Here is a 15,136-nt window from a genome sequence, read left to right as displayed (position 1 = left end):
TCAGTCTTTCCCAGCATCAGGGTCTAATTTAAATTTCTTTCGGGAAAAGCACTGAAATAGAGTTAAATAGGTTTTTGAATAACAGGGGCATGTTTCTTTCATGAGCATCCTTTGCTTATTCTGTGTCTTGGTGATTTAAACTCTCAAGGAGGCTTTCTGTCCAAGACCTTTTCCTTTCTTTATTTTTGGTCGTGCCACGTGGCATGCTGAATTTTAGTTTTACAACCAGGGATTGAACCTGTGTCCCCTGCATTGGGGACGTGGAGTCTTCACAATAAAGCGAGTCGTGAATTTTTGATTTCCCAGTGCATAATAGTTAGGTTGCATTATACTGTAGTCTCGCTCTTTTTTAAAAAATAATTACACAGCTGTGGCTCTGTGGGGTCTCCTCTGCTGTGTGGACTTGTCTCTGGTTGTGGCGAGCAGGCCTCTCGTTGTGGTGCAGACTCTAGACATGTGGACTTCAGTACTTAACAGCTCCCAGGCTCGAGAGCACAGACTCAATAGTTGTGGCATATGGACCTAGCTGCTTCAAGGCATGTGGGATCTTCCCGGACCAGGGATTAAACCCGTGTCTCCTAAATTGGCAGGTGGATTCTTTACCATTGAGTCACCAGGGAAGCCTATACTGTGGTCTCTTAAGTGTGCAATAGTATTATGTCTAAAAAAGAATGTTGTTTGTGTCCAACTCTCTGCCACCCCATAGACTGTAGCATGGCAGGCCTCCCTGTCCTTCACCATCTCCCGAAGTTTGCCCAAGTTCATGTCTGTTGCATTGGTAATGCCATCCAGCCATCTCATCCTCTGATACTGCCCTTTTCTCCTCCTGCCCTCAGTCTTTCCCAGCATATGAGTTGGCTATTCATATCAGAATTACCAAAATACTGGAGTTTCAGCTTCAGCATCAGTCCTTCCAGTGAGTGTTCAGGGTTGATCTCCCTTGAGATTGACTGGTTTGATCTCCTTGCTTTCCAACGGACTTTCAGGAGTCTTCTCCAGCAATACAGTTCAAAGGCATCAATTCTTTGGCGTTCTGCCTTCTTTATGGTCCAGCTCTCATAACCACACGTGACCACTGGGAAGACCATAGCCTTGACTGTATGGACCTTTGTCAGCAGTCATGTCTCTGCTTTTCAACACACTGTCTAGGTTTGTCATAGCTTTCCTGCCAAGAAGCAGCTGTCTTCTGACTTCATGGCTGCAGTCACCATCTGCAGTGATTTTGGATCCCAAGAAGAGGAAATCTGTCACTGCTTCCTCCTTTTCCCCATATATTTGCCTTGAAGTAATGGAACTCCAAACTGCAATACTTTGGCCACCTCATGCGACGAGTTGACTCACTGGAAAAGACTCTGATGCTGGGAAAGGTTAGGGGTGGGAGGAGACGGGGACGACAGAGAATGAGATGGCTGGATGGCATCACCGACCCTGTGGACATGAGTTTGAGTGAACTCCGGGAGTTGGTGATGGACAGGGAGGCCTGGCATGCTGTGACTCATGGGGCCGCGGAGAGTCGGACACGACTGAGCAACTGAACTGGACGGGACCAGACGCCGTGGTCTTGGTCGTTGTAACGTTTAGCTCTGTGCCGGCTCTTTCACTCTGCTCCTTCTCCATCATCAGGGGTCTCTTGGCTTTCTGCCATTAGAGTGTTATCGTCCGCACCTCTGAGGCTGTTGATGTTTCTCCCGCCTATCTTGATTCCAGCTTGTGACTCATTCAGCCCAGCATTTCTCCTGATTTGCTCATCATACAGCTGAAACAGACAGGGTGACAGCAGACAGTGCTGTTGTACTCCTTCCTTCATCTTGAGCCAGTCAGTTGTTCCATGCAGGGTTCTAACAGTTGCTTCTTGACCTGAGTACAGGTTTCTCAGGAGACAGATAAGATGGTCTGGTATTTCCATCTCTTTAAGAGCTTTCCATAGTTTGTTCTGATCCACACAAAGGCTTTAGCTTAGTCAGTGAAACAGAGATAGATGTTTTTCTGGAATTCCCTAGCTTTCTCTACGATCCAGCAAATGTTGGCAGTCTGATCTCTGGTTCCTCTTCCTTTTCTACCCAGCTTGGACTTCTGGAAGTTCTTGGTTAGCATGCAGAAGCCTAGCATGCAAAATTTTAACCTTGACCTTACTAGCATGGGAGATGAGTGCAATTGTCCGATGATTAGCCCATTCTTTAGTACTCCCCTTCTTGGGAATTGGGATAAGTCTTGACCTTTTCCAGTCCTGTGGCCGCCGCTGGGTCTTCCAGATTTGCCAATGTATTGAATGTAACACCTTGATGGCATCATCCTTTAGGGTTTTGAATAGCTGTACTGGAATTCCATTGCATCCACTAGCTTTATTAACAGCAGGATTCCTAAGGCCCACTTGACTTTCAGTCTCGAGAACGTCTGGCTCTGGAGAACTGACCACACCATCGTAGTCATCTGCTTCATTAAGGTCTTTTCGTGGTTCTTCCCTGTGTTGTTTTCATCTCGACCTCTTCAGTGTCTGCTAGGTCTCTGCCATTTCTGTCCTTTATTCTGCCCATCTTGATATTTCCAGTTTTCCTGAAGAGGTGTCTAGTCCTTCTCCTTCTTTTGTTTTCATCTAGTTTTATGTACTGTTCATCAAAGAAGGCCATCCTGTCTCTCTGTTCTACTCTTTGGAACTCTTTGTGTAGTTGGATGTACCTTTCCCTTTCTCCCTTGCTTTTCATTTCTCTTCTTTCTTCAACTATTTGTGAAGCCTCCTCAGATAACCACTTTGCCTTCTTGCTTTTCCTTTTCTTTGGGATGGTTTTGTTTGCTGTCTCCTGTACAATATTATGGGTCTCCATCCACAGGTCTTCAGGCACACTGTTAGCTAGATCTAATGCCTTGAGTCTTAGTCACTACTCCACTGCGTATTCATAGGGGAGTTGACTTAAGTCCTACCTGGCTGGCCTGGTGGTTATTCCCGCTTTCTTTGTGTTTAAGCCTGAATTTGATATGAGAAGGTTGATGATCCGAGCCACAGTCAGCTCCATGTCTTGTTTTTGCTGACTGTATACAGCTTCTCCATCTTTGGCTACAAAGAATGTAATCAACTTGATTTTGATATCGACCATTTAGTGATGTCCATGTGTAGTCATCTCTTCTGTTGTTGAAAAAGGGTGATTGCTATGACACGTGCATTCTCTTGGCAGAATTCAGTTAGCCTTTGCCTTGCTTCATTTTGTTCTCCAAGGCCAAACTTGCCTGTTACTCCAGGTATCTCTTGACTTCCTACTTTTGCATTCCAATTCCCAGTGATGAATGGACTATCTTTTTTTGGTGTTAGTTCTAGGAGGTCTTCTGGGTCTTCATAGAACTGATCAATTTCAGCTTTTTCGACCTTGGTGGTAGGGGCGTAGATTTGAATTGCTGTGATGTTGAATGGTTGCCTTGGAAACAAACCGAGATCATTCTGTCATTTTTGAGGTTGCACCCAAGTACTGCATTTTAGACTCTTTCGTTGATTATGAGGACTACTCCATTTCTTCTATGGGATTCTTGCCCACAGTAGTAGATATAATGGTCATCTAAATAGGCCCATTCCCATCCATTTTAGTTCACTGTTTCCTAAGATGTCGATGCTTATTCTTGCCATCTCCTGCTTGACTACATCCAATTTATCTTGATTCGTGTACCCTAATATTCCAGGTTTCTGTGTAATACTATTCTATACTGCATCAGATTTTACTTTCATCACCAGACACATCCACAACTGAGTGTTGTTTCCGCTTTGACCCAGCCACTTGATTCTTTCTGGGGCTGTTAGTAGTTGTCCTCCACTGTTCCCCAGGAACATACTGGACACCTTCAGACCTGAGGGACTCATCTTTTGGTGTCATATCTTTTTAATATGATGCTATGAGCCATGCTGTGTAGGGCCACCCCATATGGACAGGTCATAGCAGAGAGTTCTGACAAAACGTGATCTACTAGAGGAGAGAATGGCAAATCACATCAGTATACTTGCTGTTAGAAACTCAAAAAAGAATGTACATAACTTAATTTAAAAACATGTTATTGCTAAAATATGCTAACCATCATCTGACAACATAGGGTTGCTGCTGCTGCTGCTGCTAAGTCACTTCAGTCGTGTCCGACTCTGTGTGACCCCATAGACGGAAGCCCACCAGGCTCCCCAGTCCCTGGGATTCTCCAGGCAAGAACACTGGAGTGGGTTGCCATTTCCTTCTCCAATGTGTGAAAGTGAAAAGTGAAAGTGAAGTCGCTCAGTCGTGTCCGACCCCCAGCGACCCCATGGACTGCAGCCCACCAGGCTCCTCCATCCATGGGATTTTCTAGGCAAGAGTACTGGAGTGGCTTGCCATTGCCTTCTCCGATAGGGTTGCTACAAACCTTCAATTTGTACAAATTGCAGTATATGCAAAGCACAGTATAGCAAAGGTATGCCTGTGGTGGCCTGTCAGAAATTGCTGGCCAGCCCTAATCTGTGAATGACAACACGCTTTTTTGTCAAGGATCATGTGTCTTAATGATTGCACCGGTCTGACGTAAGAATTTCTTTCCAATATGGAAAATACCTCATCATTTCTGTTTTAGGTGGACCAAACAGAAATGTGACTGTGAATCAGGCGCCTTCCTCAGGAGACTGGGGCTTACCGAACTCAAAGACCAGCTGCATGGAACCTGTGAATTCAAATGCCATGGGGAGACCAGGAACTGATTATAATGCTTCTTTACCCAGACCTGCCATGGGCGGCTCGATGCCCGCCATGCCACTTCGGTCCAATAGCATCCCAGGTGCGAGACCAGTGATGCAGCAGCAGCAGCAGCATCAGCAGCCACAGCCACAGATGCTTCAGATGCGTAAGTAGCCCCTTCAGAAGAAAAGAAAACCGGATGTTTTAGGCCGACTTTTGCCATTGATTTATTTGAACATTTACCCCACCCACCTTTTTTTTTTTTTGCTCCCCCAGGGCCTGGTGAGATTCCCATGGGGATGGGGGTCAGTCCTTATGGCCAAGCAGCACCATCAAACCAACCTGGTTCCTGGCCAGATGGCATGTTGTCCGTGGAACAAGGCCCTCATGGGACCCAAAATAGGTGGGGCTTTATTAAGTGGCTCTATAGAGAATGGAAGCATTGGATTATCTAGAGGAGGGTTAGAGCATAGGAACAAACCTGGAAGAGAATGAGAAAAACTCTATATGAATGAGGTACTCATTGCTATCTGTATGTAAAATAACGCCGAGACAGCAGGCGATGGTGGTCACTGGAGAGGGAAGAAACAGCACTGTATTGTCAGCCATCAGGACTGTTGAGTGGTCATGCTTGGAGCCTCCATGTACCACAGCTGTCTCTCATAACAGTCCTCTTCCTTGCAGAGGGGGATAAGCTAGCACTAGTTTGACGATGCTCGGAGGGTGAGCCTTGGTTTTCTGAAAAGTTCATCATTAAGGATTGGATAATTCTTTTTTAAAATTGTTTAAAACATTTCAGGGATGAAGGTGGAAGTAAAATAAAGCAATCTTCTATTTTTGTGGATTATGCCTATATTTCACTTTTTAGCTTGGTCAGTAACTCGTTTGCATGAAAGAGGCTACCTGTTAATGTCAGCTCTAACTTGAGTTCTACAATAAATTAAACAAATGAAAATGAGTTGATCTGTTGAAAAGATGGAAGTGTAATTACATGAGTTTATTAGCTTGATTGTTTTTCTGCTCGGTAGAGAGCAAATAGTTTCATCATGGAATTTTTCTGAGGCTGGATATATTATCTAGCTCCATGCTCCTATAATATGTCGGAGAACGGTGGCATTGCTGTGGGTGAGTGGGGTTTGTCAGTATGTGAGCTCTGTGGACCATGTATGAAACCAGGTTATTTTGGTAGATTCCCCAGACTCAGTTCAGCATGTCTTCCTTTTTTCTCATTCTTTTGTTGATTTTTCCAACCTGCAAGTATCCTAACTGTCACTTCTGTTCTAGTAGGGTCTTGAAAGCACTGCCCTCTTCATTCTTCCCATCCTTCTCCCTGCCCCTGCCAAATCTCTGCTGTCCTCTAAATACCAAGAGATCTAGCAGTTACGTTTTGGTGGTGGGGTTGGAAGTTGTAAGCTAGATGTGGTAGTTAAAGATGACCTGATGAGGTTTAGAATGGTGGGTCTTGAATTTAAATTGATGCCACTGGTTCTACTCTGCTGTTCTGTTCTGTTCAGTTCAGTTCAGTCGCTCAGTCATGTCCGACTCTCTGCGACCCCATGAATCACAGCACGCCAGGCCTCCCTGTCCATCACCAACTCCCGGAGTTCACTCAGACTCATGACCACAGAGTCGGTGATGCCATCCAGCCATCTCATTCTCTGCCGTCCCCTTCTCCTCCCGCCCCCAACCTTTGCCAGCATCAGAATCTTTTCCAGTGAGTCAACTCGTCGCATGAGGGGGCCAAAGTATTGCAGTTTCAGCTTTAGCATCAGTCCTTCCAATGAATACCCAGGATTGATCTCCTTTAGAATGGACTGGTTGGATCTCCTTGCAGTCCAAGGGACTCTCAAGAGTCTTCTCCAGCACCACAGTTCAAAAGCATCAATTCTTCGGCGATCAGCTTTCTTCTCACATCCATACATGACCACGGGAAAAACCATAGCCTTGACTAGATGGACCTTTGTTGGCAAAGTAATGTCTCTGCTTTTTAATATTACTATCAAGGTTGGTCATAACTTTCCTTCCAAGGAGTAAGCGTCTTTTAATTTCCTGGCTGCAGTCAGCATCTGCAGTGATTTTGGAGCCCAAAAAAATAAAATCTGACACTGTTTCTACTGTTTTTCCATCTATTTCCCATGAAGTGCTGTTCTGTTAGTTTATAATTAATACTTGTATCATTTGAGTTATTGCATGTTAAAAATATTGTGTGGGGTTACTTTGCTTTTTTTCCAAAGAGGAAAAGCACCACTGAAGTTGATAACATATATCTCTTTTTAGGCCAATTCTTAGGAATTCCCTGGATGATCTCCTTGGGCCACCTTCTAACTTAGAAGGCCAGAGTGATGAAAGAGCATTGTTGGACCAGTTGCATACACTCTTGAGCAACACAGATGCCACAGGCCTGGAAGAGATTGACAGAGCTCTGGGCATTCCTGAACTTGTAAATCAGGTAGGTAGCAGTATCATGGAAGTAGAAGTGAGTGTGTGTGTGTGTGTACGTACGACAGAGCTCTGGGCGTTCCTGAAGTTGTGTACCATGGAAGTAGGGGAGTGTGTGTGTGTGTGAGAGAGAGAAGCCATGCCATGTATGACAGCACCTAATCTTTCCTTTTCCTTATGATAAAGCACTGTGTTCATGGATATGAGCGTTAACTTTAGAAAATGCTTTTTAATTGTGATACAACATCCAGCAGTCCGCTGTTTTATAAAGATGTCACATGTTAGGCAACCACAGAAATCACCCAGTTAAAACCACTATATGGTTTTTAAAATGCTGCTTTTTGCTTATGATAGTTGAATCCTTATTTTCATAATTAACTTCTCTTTACTACCTGGCAGACAAGTGTATACTCTGAGGAGGCAGACTTTTTTTTGTGGTAAACAAAACCTGTTTACAGTGGTAAATCTGTGACCATCTCAACACCACCCACCATCTCCTATTTGCAGTTATCTGTTCAGCTGTATGAAAATATGCCATTTATGAATATTTTTTTAAACATAAATTTTATAGTGGATCTTTTCACGTATAGGATGCGTGCTTGGGGGCACTGTTTCAGTCTGTGTGTTCAAGTGATAAGCGAAGAATGATCCTTGGTTCTCAGGCTTTGTTGGGGAAAAGATATGTATAAAAACATGTATAGTCTAATGTGGCAACACTCTACAGAACTTTTTAAAGGGTGGGTGAGAAACACAGAGCAGTGATGATGTCCTCTTGGGGATACCAGCCAGCTGTGACCCTGCTGGGGAGGAGCGGAGCGGTGTCTTACTGGCTGGTGGAGGACGTGAGGGTCACATACCAAGAAACTATGCCTGCCACTAGGATTTTACTGAAGCTGAAAATAGCTTTCTTTGTCCTCATGATAAAATAGTTAATGGTGCTTATATAAAAATCTGACAATCACAAAAGTCCATATGTTTTTAAAAGTTGAACATCCTCCATAATCTTGGCACAGAGAATCGTAAGTAACTTTTGAGTGTATATATAAAAAACAGTAGACTGAATATACTTTGGTAGTCTGCTTTACCTTAAGAAAGTCGTCATCAGTCATCGTTTTTGTTTAATATATACATCTTTAATGGTCAAAAGTATCCATTTCATTAAACACTATTTAAACAGTTATCTACTGATGAAAATTTAATTGTTCCTTAGCATTGTGATGAGTCTGTGAATTACTTACATCTTGTTCATGGAGGCTGTTTTCTTAGCCACGATCCAAGAGAAAGGGCGATTGGATTAGAGTGCTTACTTCAGAGGTTTATCTACATGCTCTCAGGTGGTTTTCCTGAATGATTGCACAGCTGCTTTTCTACAGCAGGGTGTGATGACTACAGTCTGTCACCCTCACCAGCACTGCTGGCCCGGCCCCCGAAGAGGAGGGAACCCGCGGTGTGAGTGAGCAAGTGACTGGACAAGTACTGAACATGACTGTTCTTACCAGTCCTTGCCAGTCTAGTGGCCAACACAGATTCTTGTTTTAAATCATACTTACCTGTTTAGCAAGATTGAACATATTTTGTATTCTTTGGCGATGGAGATGTGTTTAATAGTTCCGATGGGTTTTTATTTTGTTGATCTCAAATGGTGCTTTTTGTTTACCTATTGATTTGCTTGTTGATTCCCAGGTGGCTCAGCTGGTGAAGAATCCGCCTGCAATGCAGGAGACCTGGGTTTGATCCCTCGGTTGGGAAGATCCCCTGGAGAAGGGAACAGCTACCCACTCCAGTATTCTGGCCTTGAGAATTCCATGGCCTTGAGAATTCCTATATAGTCCAAAGGTTGCAGAGAGTCGGACGTGGCTGAGCAACTTTCACTTTCATTTTCCTTTGTTTAACAAATACTTGTCTTCTGTATGCCATTTGGTCTTTTCTTGGAGACTGAGGAGCAATAGTGAACAACTTAATTTCCTGCTCCCAGAGCTCAGGCGTGGAACCACACTGATAGAAGTAGACATGATGAAGGAGCAGTTACGAGGAAAGGCATGTGATGCTATGAGACCGTTGTATTTAAGGAACCTTTTCTTAGGGCGGGGAGGGATGCTAAAATTTCTCTACAAAGCATGTTTACAGGATGACGGTTAACTTGTCCAATGTACTGTAAATAGTTTGCCAAGTTTCTTTTAGCGGGAGCTTGTTTATAGTTCATTCTTTAGTTTAAAAATGTTTCTGTTTTCAAATCCAGGTTGATGAGATAGAGATTAATGGGGACTGATTTGAATAAGAAAGGTTTTTCTGGAGAGATGACATGTAAGTTGATACCTGAAGGATGAGAAAGAGCCAACTAGGCAAACAGCTTAGGGGAAGGATAGTCTAGAAGAGGAACAGCTAACTCAAAGGTGCTTAGCTAGGAAAGAGCTTGAGGCTTCTAGGAAGTGGCTGAGGTTGGTGAGAGCAAAGAGGGAGTGGTGTGAGCTGGGGGAGGTACTTTCTCTGTGTTTTAGGAAGCCATGGAAGGATTGTCAGCAGAGTCCTTACTCTGCTGAATCTGGTCTTCCTTTTTTTGTTGTAATTTTTATTTTTTAGCAAAGTAATATGTTTTTAAATTAAAAATAAAATGATAGAAAAATATGCTTATGGAAGAACCACAGTCCTTTTCCCCACTGGAAGATAGTGAAACTCACCTCTTTGCTTTGATAGCATTTCTAAACAGCATGAGCATGCTTGTGCAGCTGTTTCCTTTACCAGCTTCATTCTGACTATTGATTCCTGGGTTTGAAAGTTGACTACACATTTATAGTCCCTTATCTGAACCTGGGTTTCGGATATGCTTTGAAATTGAGGAATTTGGGGATTTTAGAAGGTTAGAATGGTGCATTGGTACACTATATATTACAAAATACTCTATAAATTTTGAGCAGTACTATAATTTTGGGGCAGTAGCCTGTGATCAAACGAGCTAATAATTCTACAGCAACATATGTAATCACACTAAGTGGGATATTATAGAGATTATGTATTGCTTCATACAGGTTCAGGCCAGGTTTTGCTATAAAATACACTCGGTACTAATGAACAATTTTTAGTCTTTTTTTTTAGAGCTTAAGTTTTCTTTTTTTGAATTTTATCTGTGTTTATATCCTGTTCGTTCAGTAAGCACCCCCATGCCTGTACCCACTGCATACACATGGGGACATATAGTCTACCCTCAGTGTAACTATGTCAAAAATTCTAAGTTGAAAATAATTTCCTCTTATGAAAAAATAGTTCCGTAGTTTCTGGCATCCAGTGTTGTCCTTGAGTCTTATTCCAGTCTCATTCCTCTACTTCTGTGTGCTACCCATTTTTTCTCTTTGGAATTATTTAGGAACCTTTTCCCTCTGAAATTCCATGATTCTTTGTCTTGATATGGATCTTGTTTCATTCATTCTGCTGTGTATTACTAAGAGACAAGCAGATATTCCCTTTGGTTTAGGACATTTAAAAATACTTTTTCAGTAATTTTAATCTTTTTTTCCTGATCTTTCTGGGATGTCTGTTGACATGTTGGGTGTTAACATGGGTTCTCTGGTGGCTTTTTATTTTTTTTTTAATCTCTGTACTTTTACTTTCTGTTTGAGTCATTTTGATATTGGAAGCTTTCATCATCAAGTATCTGGTGATCCTTGATTATCTTTCTATATTTAAGAATGCAGGATCAGTTGTCTTCACTGAAAGTGACTAACTGGGAGTGGGGAGACTGGCCTTTATTTCAGATCCCCCGAAATTGCAGCATGTTGAGTTGTCATTGCCTCCATCCCCCACAGAGAATTTTATATAGATTTTCTAGAGAATACTCTTTCTTTCCTAGCATTTTGGGAGCTGGGAGGTGAAGGTAAGTTGATGATCCAGTAGTGCTTAAGATATAAAGTTCTGAAATATAAAGTTTTACTAGAAATTCTAAGGATCTGAGATTCCCTGTTTTCAGTCCCTGCCCTGCTTCTGCCCTCTTATGGGCTTGGTGTCCCTGAACCAAGGCCTTGGTGAAGTAGGTGGAAGATACAGCCGTTTGGCGCTGGGGGGCCCCCCTGCTCTGTGCTCAGACTCCTACTAATCAGCCCCTTGTCTGGGCATACTCCTTGGCCTTCTGCCGTCCATAGTGGAGTGCTACCCTAGCTCCACGGGAGACGTTGACTCAGGCCTCAGGGGGCTTTTCTCTGCAGGTGAATGGTTCTCAGTTTCTCCTTTCTGTCTACCAGATGCCTATTCAATTTTTTTTATCTGGTTACCTTCAATATTCTCTCTCTCTCTCTTTTTTTTTTTAATAAATGCTACCTTTTAACTTGTCTGCTGTCATTTTAGCAGGGTTAGCAAGAGAAATACAGGTGTGTTTTATTAAATTAATAGTATGATTTACTTTGTAAACAGAAATGTTAGCTTGCTGTCTAGAAGAGGCACAGAGTAGAGTCTTGGGAAGGGTCATGGCAGTGGACTGATAGGAAGAGAAGCCTATCCGATATGTCACCGAGGAAAAGCTGACAGGACTTGGGCTCTGTGTGCAGACGTGTGCACACGTGTGCACTTGCACACTTGGGAAGGAGACTGAGAAATCGAGGTGCTGGCATTTAGTTCCGGGTACGTGACGTTGCCAGTGTTGTGGTGAGTAGTGAAGACTGAAGGAGAGTTGGGCTTTTTTTGTTTTCTGTCGAAAGAACTGTTGATAATCACACCTTCTGTCCTCTACCTGTTAAGTTTGAAACGCCTAGGACATCTGGGTCATGATGCTGAATGGGCTTCTGCATGAGCACAGTTAGAGTCCAAGGCCCTGGAGCTGGAGACAGACACTTGACAGTTGTCCCCAGTGGGATAGAATATGGCAGTGGGAAAGATAGTGAGAGAAAAGAAGAGGGCCTGGGGCAGGTGAACTCTCAACAGTCCTCCAGGGAAAGGCCCGAGATGGGGCAGAACGTTGAGAATGGTGTCACAGTCGCGAGGGGTGAGGTGTGCTTTTGGGCGAGACTGGGTGAGGGTGTTGACTGCACATGTGGCACTCCGTGCTTGAGGACAAGAAGATAAAGGCCAACGCAGCACCTGCGTGGCTTTTCTTTTCTTAACACTGCAGGCTGTCCCCTCCTTCAGAGTGCTTAGTTTTTCTGCTGGATGTTACTTTGTATGTGTGGTTAGCATGCAGAGAATTGATTCCTGGCACATACCACTCAATAAATACTTGTTGAATTAATAGGTTTCTTTCTTCTCAGGTTCAAATAGTGGTGGACGACTGACCACCTTTAGGTTTTGTTCGTGTGGTGACTACACTTTGGGGGACAGGAGCTGTTGTTGATTTGCCTGTCTCTGCTACATTTACCTCTTACCACCTTCAAAAACATTCTTAGGCAGAGTACATGAGAATTCATTGTTGGTACAGAAATCTTGTTTGGAAGAAACAGTGTTTCTGCAGGTCCTCAGTACTTTGTTGATATTTGGCTCAGAAAATATTCGCACATCTCTCTGTGAGACCCCGTGCTCCATGGGCACTAGGACCCAGCCATTAAATGATGGCATGGTCTCTGCTCTCGTGAAGCTTCAGACAGTAAGCTTGATTTTGGTGTTGAAATCCTGCAGCACCTGTCATCACATACATTGACTTCATTTTTCACCTCTTTTAGTGGGTTTGGTTTGTGTTGCTTCCCCATGTGTACTTCGCCGTTCATTTATGTGTTTGATGTTTAGGGGCAAGCGTTGGAGCCCAAACAGGACGCTTTCCAAGGCCAAGAAGCAGCAGTAATGTTGGAGCAGAAGGCAGCATTATATGGGCAGGCGTACCCGGCGCAGGGGCCTCCGATGCAAGGAAGCTTTAATCTTCAGGGACAATCACCACCTTTTAACTCGATGATGAGTCAGATGAACCAGCAAGGCAATTTTCCTCTCCAAGGAATGCACCCTCGGGCCAACATCCTGAGACCCCGAACAAACACTCCCAAGCAACTTAGAATGCAGCTTCAGCAGAGGCTGCAGGGCCAGCAGGTAACCAGTCGCTCGCCCATTTCCCTTTGCCTGCTTCCTCTTCCGTTTCGGACTGTGTTCTTCCAGCTCCTGCCACTGGCTCTCTGTCCTTCCTCAACTAAAGAAGTTCCTTTTGTTTTCATTTCTGTGAACATTGTATTTGTATGGACAGTTCCTTGCTAGGGAGTGGTGGTACTAGACTTGGATACCTTTCTGTAAGAATATTCTGCTGTACAGGTTGAAAAATAAAAAATGTCAGGATTGCTCTTGGGGGTGAATAGTGTTTCTTGATGGCTTCATCGCCTTAGAGATAGACAGTTTTTATTATTAAAATGCCCTTGCTATTAATAGACAGGTATTGAAATCTTATTGGCTTCTCTGAGCTCAGTTGGTAAAAAATCTGCCTGCAGTCTGGGAGACCTGGTTTGATTCCTGGGTTGGGAAGATCCCCTGGAGAAGGGAAAAGCTATCCACTCCAGTATTGTGGCGTGGAGAATTCCATGACTGTGGATAGTCCATGGAGTCGCAAAGAGTTGGACATGACTGAGCGACTTGCACTACACTGTGAAACCCTATTGATTTGAGCACTATCTTTAAGGAATCTCTGCTTTCTAGATGTGTTATAAAACTTGAGCTCTCTTAGTATCTTTTCCTGTTGTTCCTTAGTTCATAGCAAAGTTTAAGGGATTTAATTGTTTATATTTTTTTGTATCTTGAGTGTGCAGAGTTCTTATATGTGGGGAAACTGAAACACATAAGCAGATGAGTGAACTGAGAATCCAGCGAGCTGAGGACTCTTGCACTGGTGCTCCCTACAGTCAGTGTAGCTACTCAGGAGAGCTGTGTTAATGCATTCATGGTATCCCTTTACTTCTTTAAGTTTCTTTCCAATAAAAATTACCTAGGAAGAGGTAACAGAAGTAGTTTTCTCCATTGTCACTTTTATCAAATTAAAGCTGTTTCTCCAGTGGCCTAAATTATGCCAGAGAAAATTGACTTTATAAATCCTTTGGGTTCCTGTTGAAGATACTCTTTAAGGTATAGAATTGCACTTTCACCTTTCCTCCTGATGCCGAACATGAAAGCCTCCTGTGCTGGCCAGGGGCTTTTCAGCACCAACCTTTTTGAAATGTGAGAGTGTACTGGTTCAGCTTAGCCATAACTTAGCCAGTTTAATGGGTTTAGAGGTGTTGTCACGATCTTTCTGGGTGGTGCCGAGGGTGTAGATGGTTGTTTTGGCCTCATTAATGAGTTCCACTTGCATCCTAACCACCCTGTCTCTCCCAGTTTTTGAATCAGAGCCGTCAGGCACTTGAAATGAAAATGGAAAACCCTACTGCTGGCGGGGCGGCAGTGATGAGGCCCATGATGCAGCCGCAGGTCAACTCCCAGGTGAGGATGCGTCTCTTCGTGTTCAGGGCTTGAATGGTCTGCACAGGGCTTGGCCCCTGCTTGACTCTCAGGAAATATTTATTAAACAAAGAGAGTACACAATCTCAAATTCCTTGTGTAAGAAACCATCCCAGGGTCCTGTCACACTTTCCTTCTTCCCTTCATCTTTTCCTATTGGTTACTAGGAAGAATCAGAGGAAGAAGTTCTTTTTAAAAAAAAACAAAACCACTGATTGGTGTTTTTAAAGTTAATTCCCTTTGTGATCACATGCTATGTTGTGAAACTGCTACCACTTTCTAGGGATTGAAAATAATAAATCTGTAAACTTTTCTCGGTTCCTGGATTGTGAAACTACCTTCTCACTGGGTAGAGTTTGATATAAGAAGTCTAAAGCAGCAGGAAAAAAGAAAAATTCATAATCCCGCTCTCAGTGACAGTCTTTGAGATGACTGCTTTCCCATGGTGGGAGGGCTGTTCTTAATGGTCCCTGCCTCCAGCCCGAGCTGGACACTGTACTCAGGCATTTCCATAGTGTGCACGAGGCAAACGGCTAACTGAAAGTCCCTTACCGTGGTGTGAAATACGGTAAACAGCTGTGAAATGCCTGGTGTTCACTCTCTGAGGGGTGCTTGGAAGTACCAGTACCTGTATA

General features: G+C 43.5%; 1 protein-coding gene across 5 annotated transcripts in view; it reads left to right on the top strand.

Moving 5' to 3' along the window:
- Positions 1-15,136, top strand: part of NCOA3 (nuclear receptor coactivator 3) — a 134,490-nt gene that overhangs the window by 111,805 nt on the left and 7,549 nt on the right. For all 5 annotated transcript variants that reach the window (XM_055438572.2, XM_055438601.2, XM_055438593.2 and 2 more), the window contains 5 exons: positions 4,576-4,842; positions 4,953-5,079; positions 6,954-7,125; positions 12,819-13,112; positions 14,379-14,483. In XM_055438572.2, coding sequence (XP_055294547.2) covers positions 4,576-4,842; positions 4,953-5,079; positions 6,954-7,125; positions 12,819-13,112; positions 14,379-14,483 — 965 coding nt within the window. The remainder of the gene's footprint in view (positions 1-4,575; positions 4,843-4,952; positions 5,080-6,953; positions 7,126-12,818; positions 13,113-14,378; positions 14,484-15,136) is intronic.

The sequence above is a fragment of the Moschus berezovskii genome, chromosome 15 (assembly GCF_049115385.1).
Source record: "Moschus berezovskii isolate FMDL1 chromosome 15, NW_MosBer_1.0, whole genome shotgun sequence".
NCBI lineage: Eukaryota > Metazoa > Chordata > Mammalia > Artiodactyla > Moschidae > Moschus > Moschus berezovskii.
Note: the sequence above shows the minus strand (reverse complement) of the source record. Positions and strands in the feature narration are given on the sequence as shown.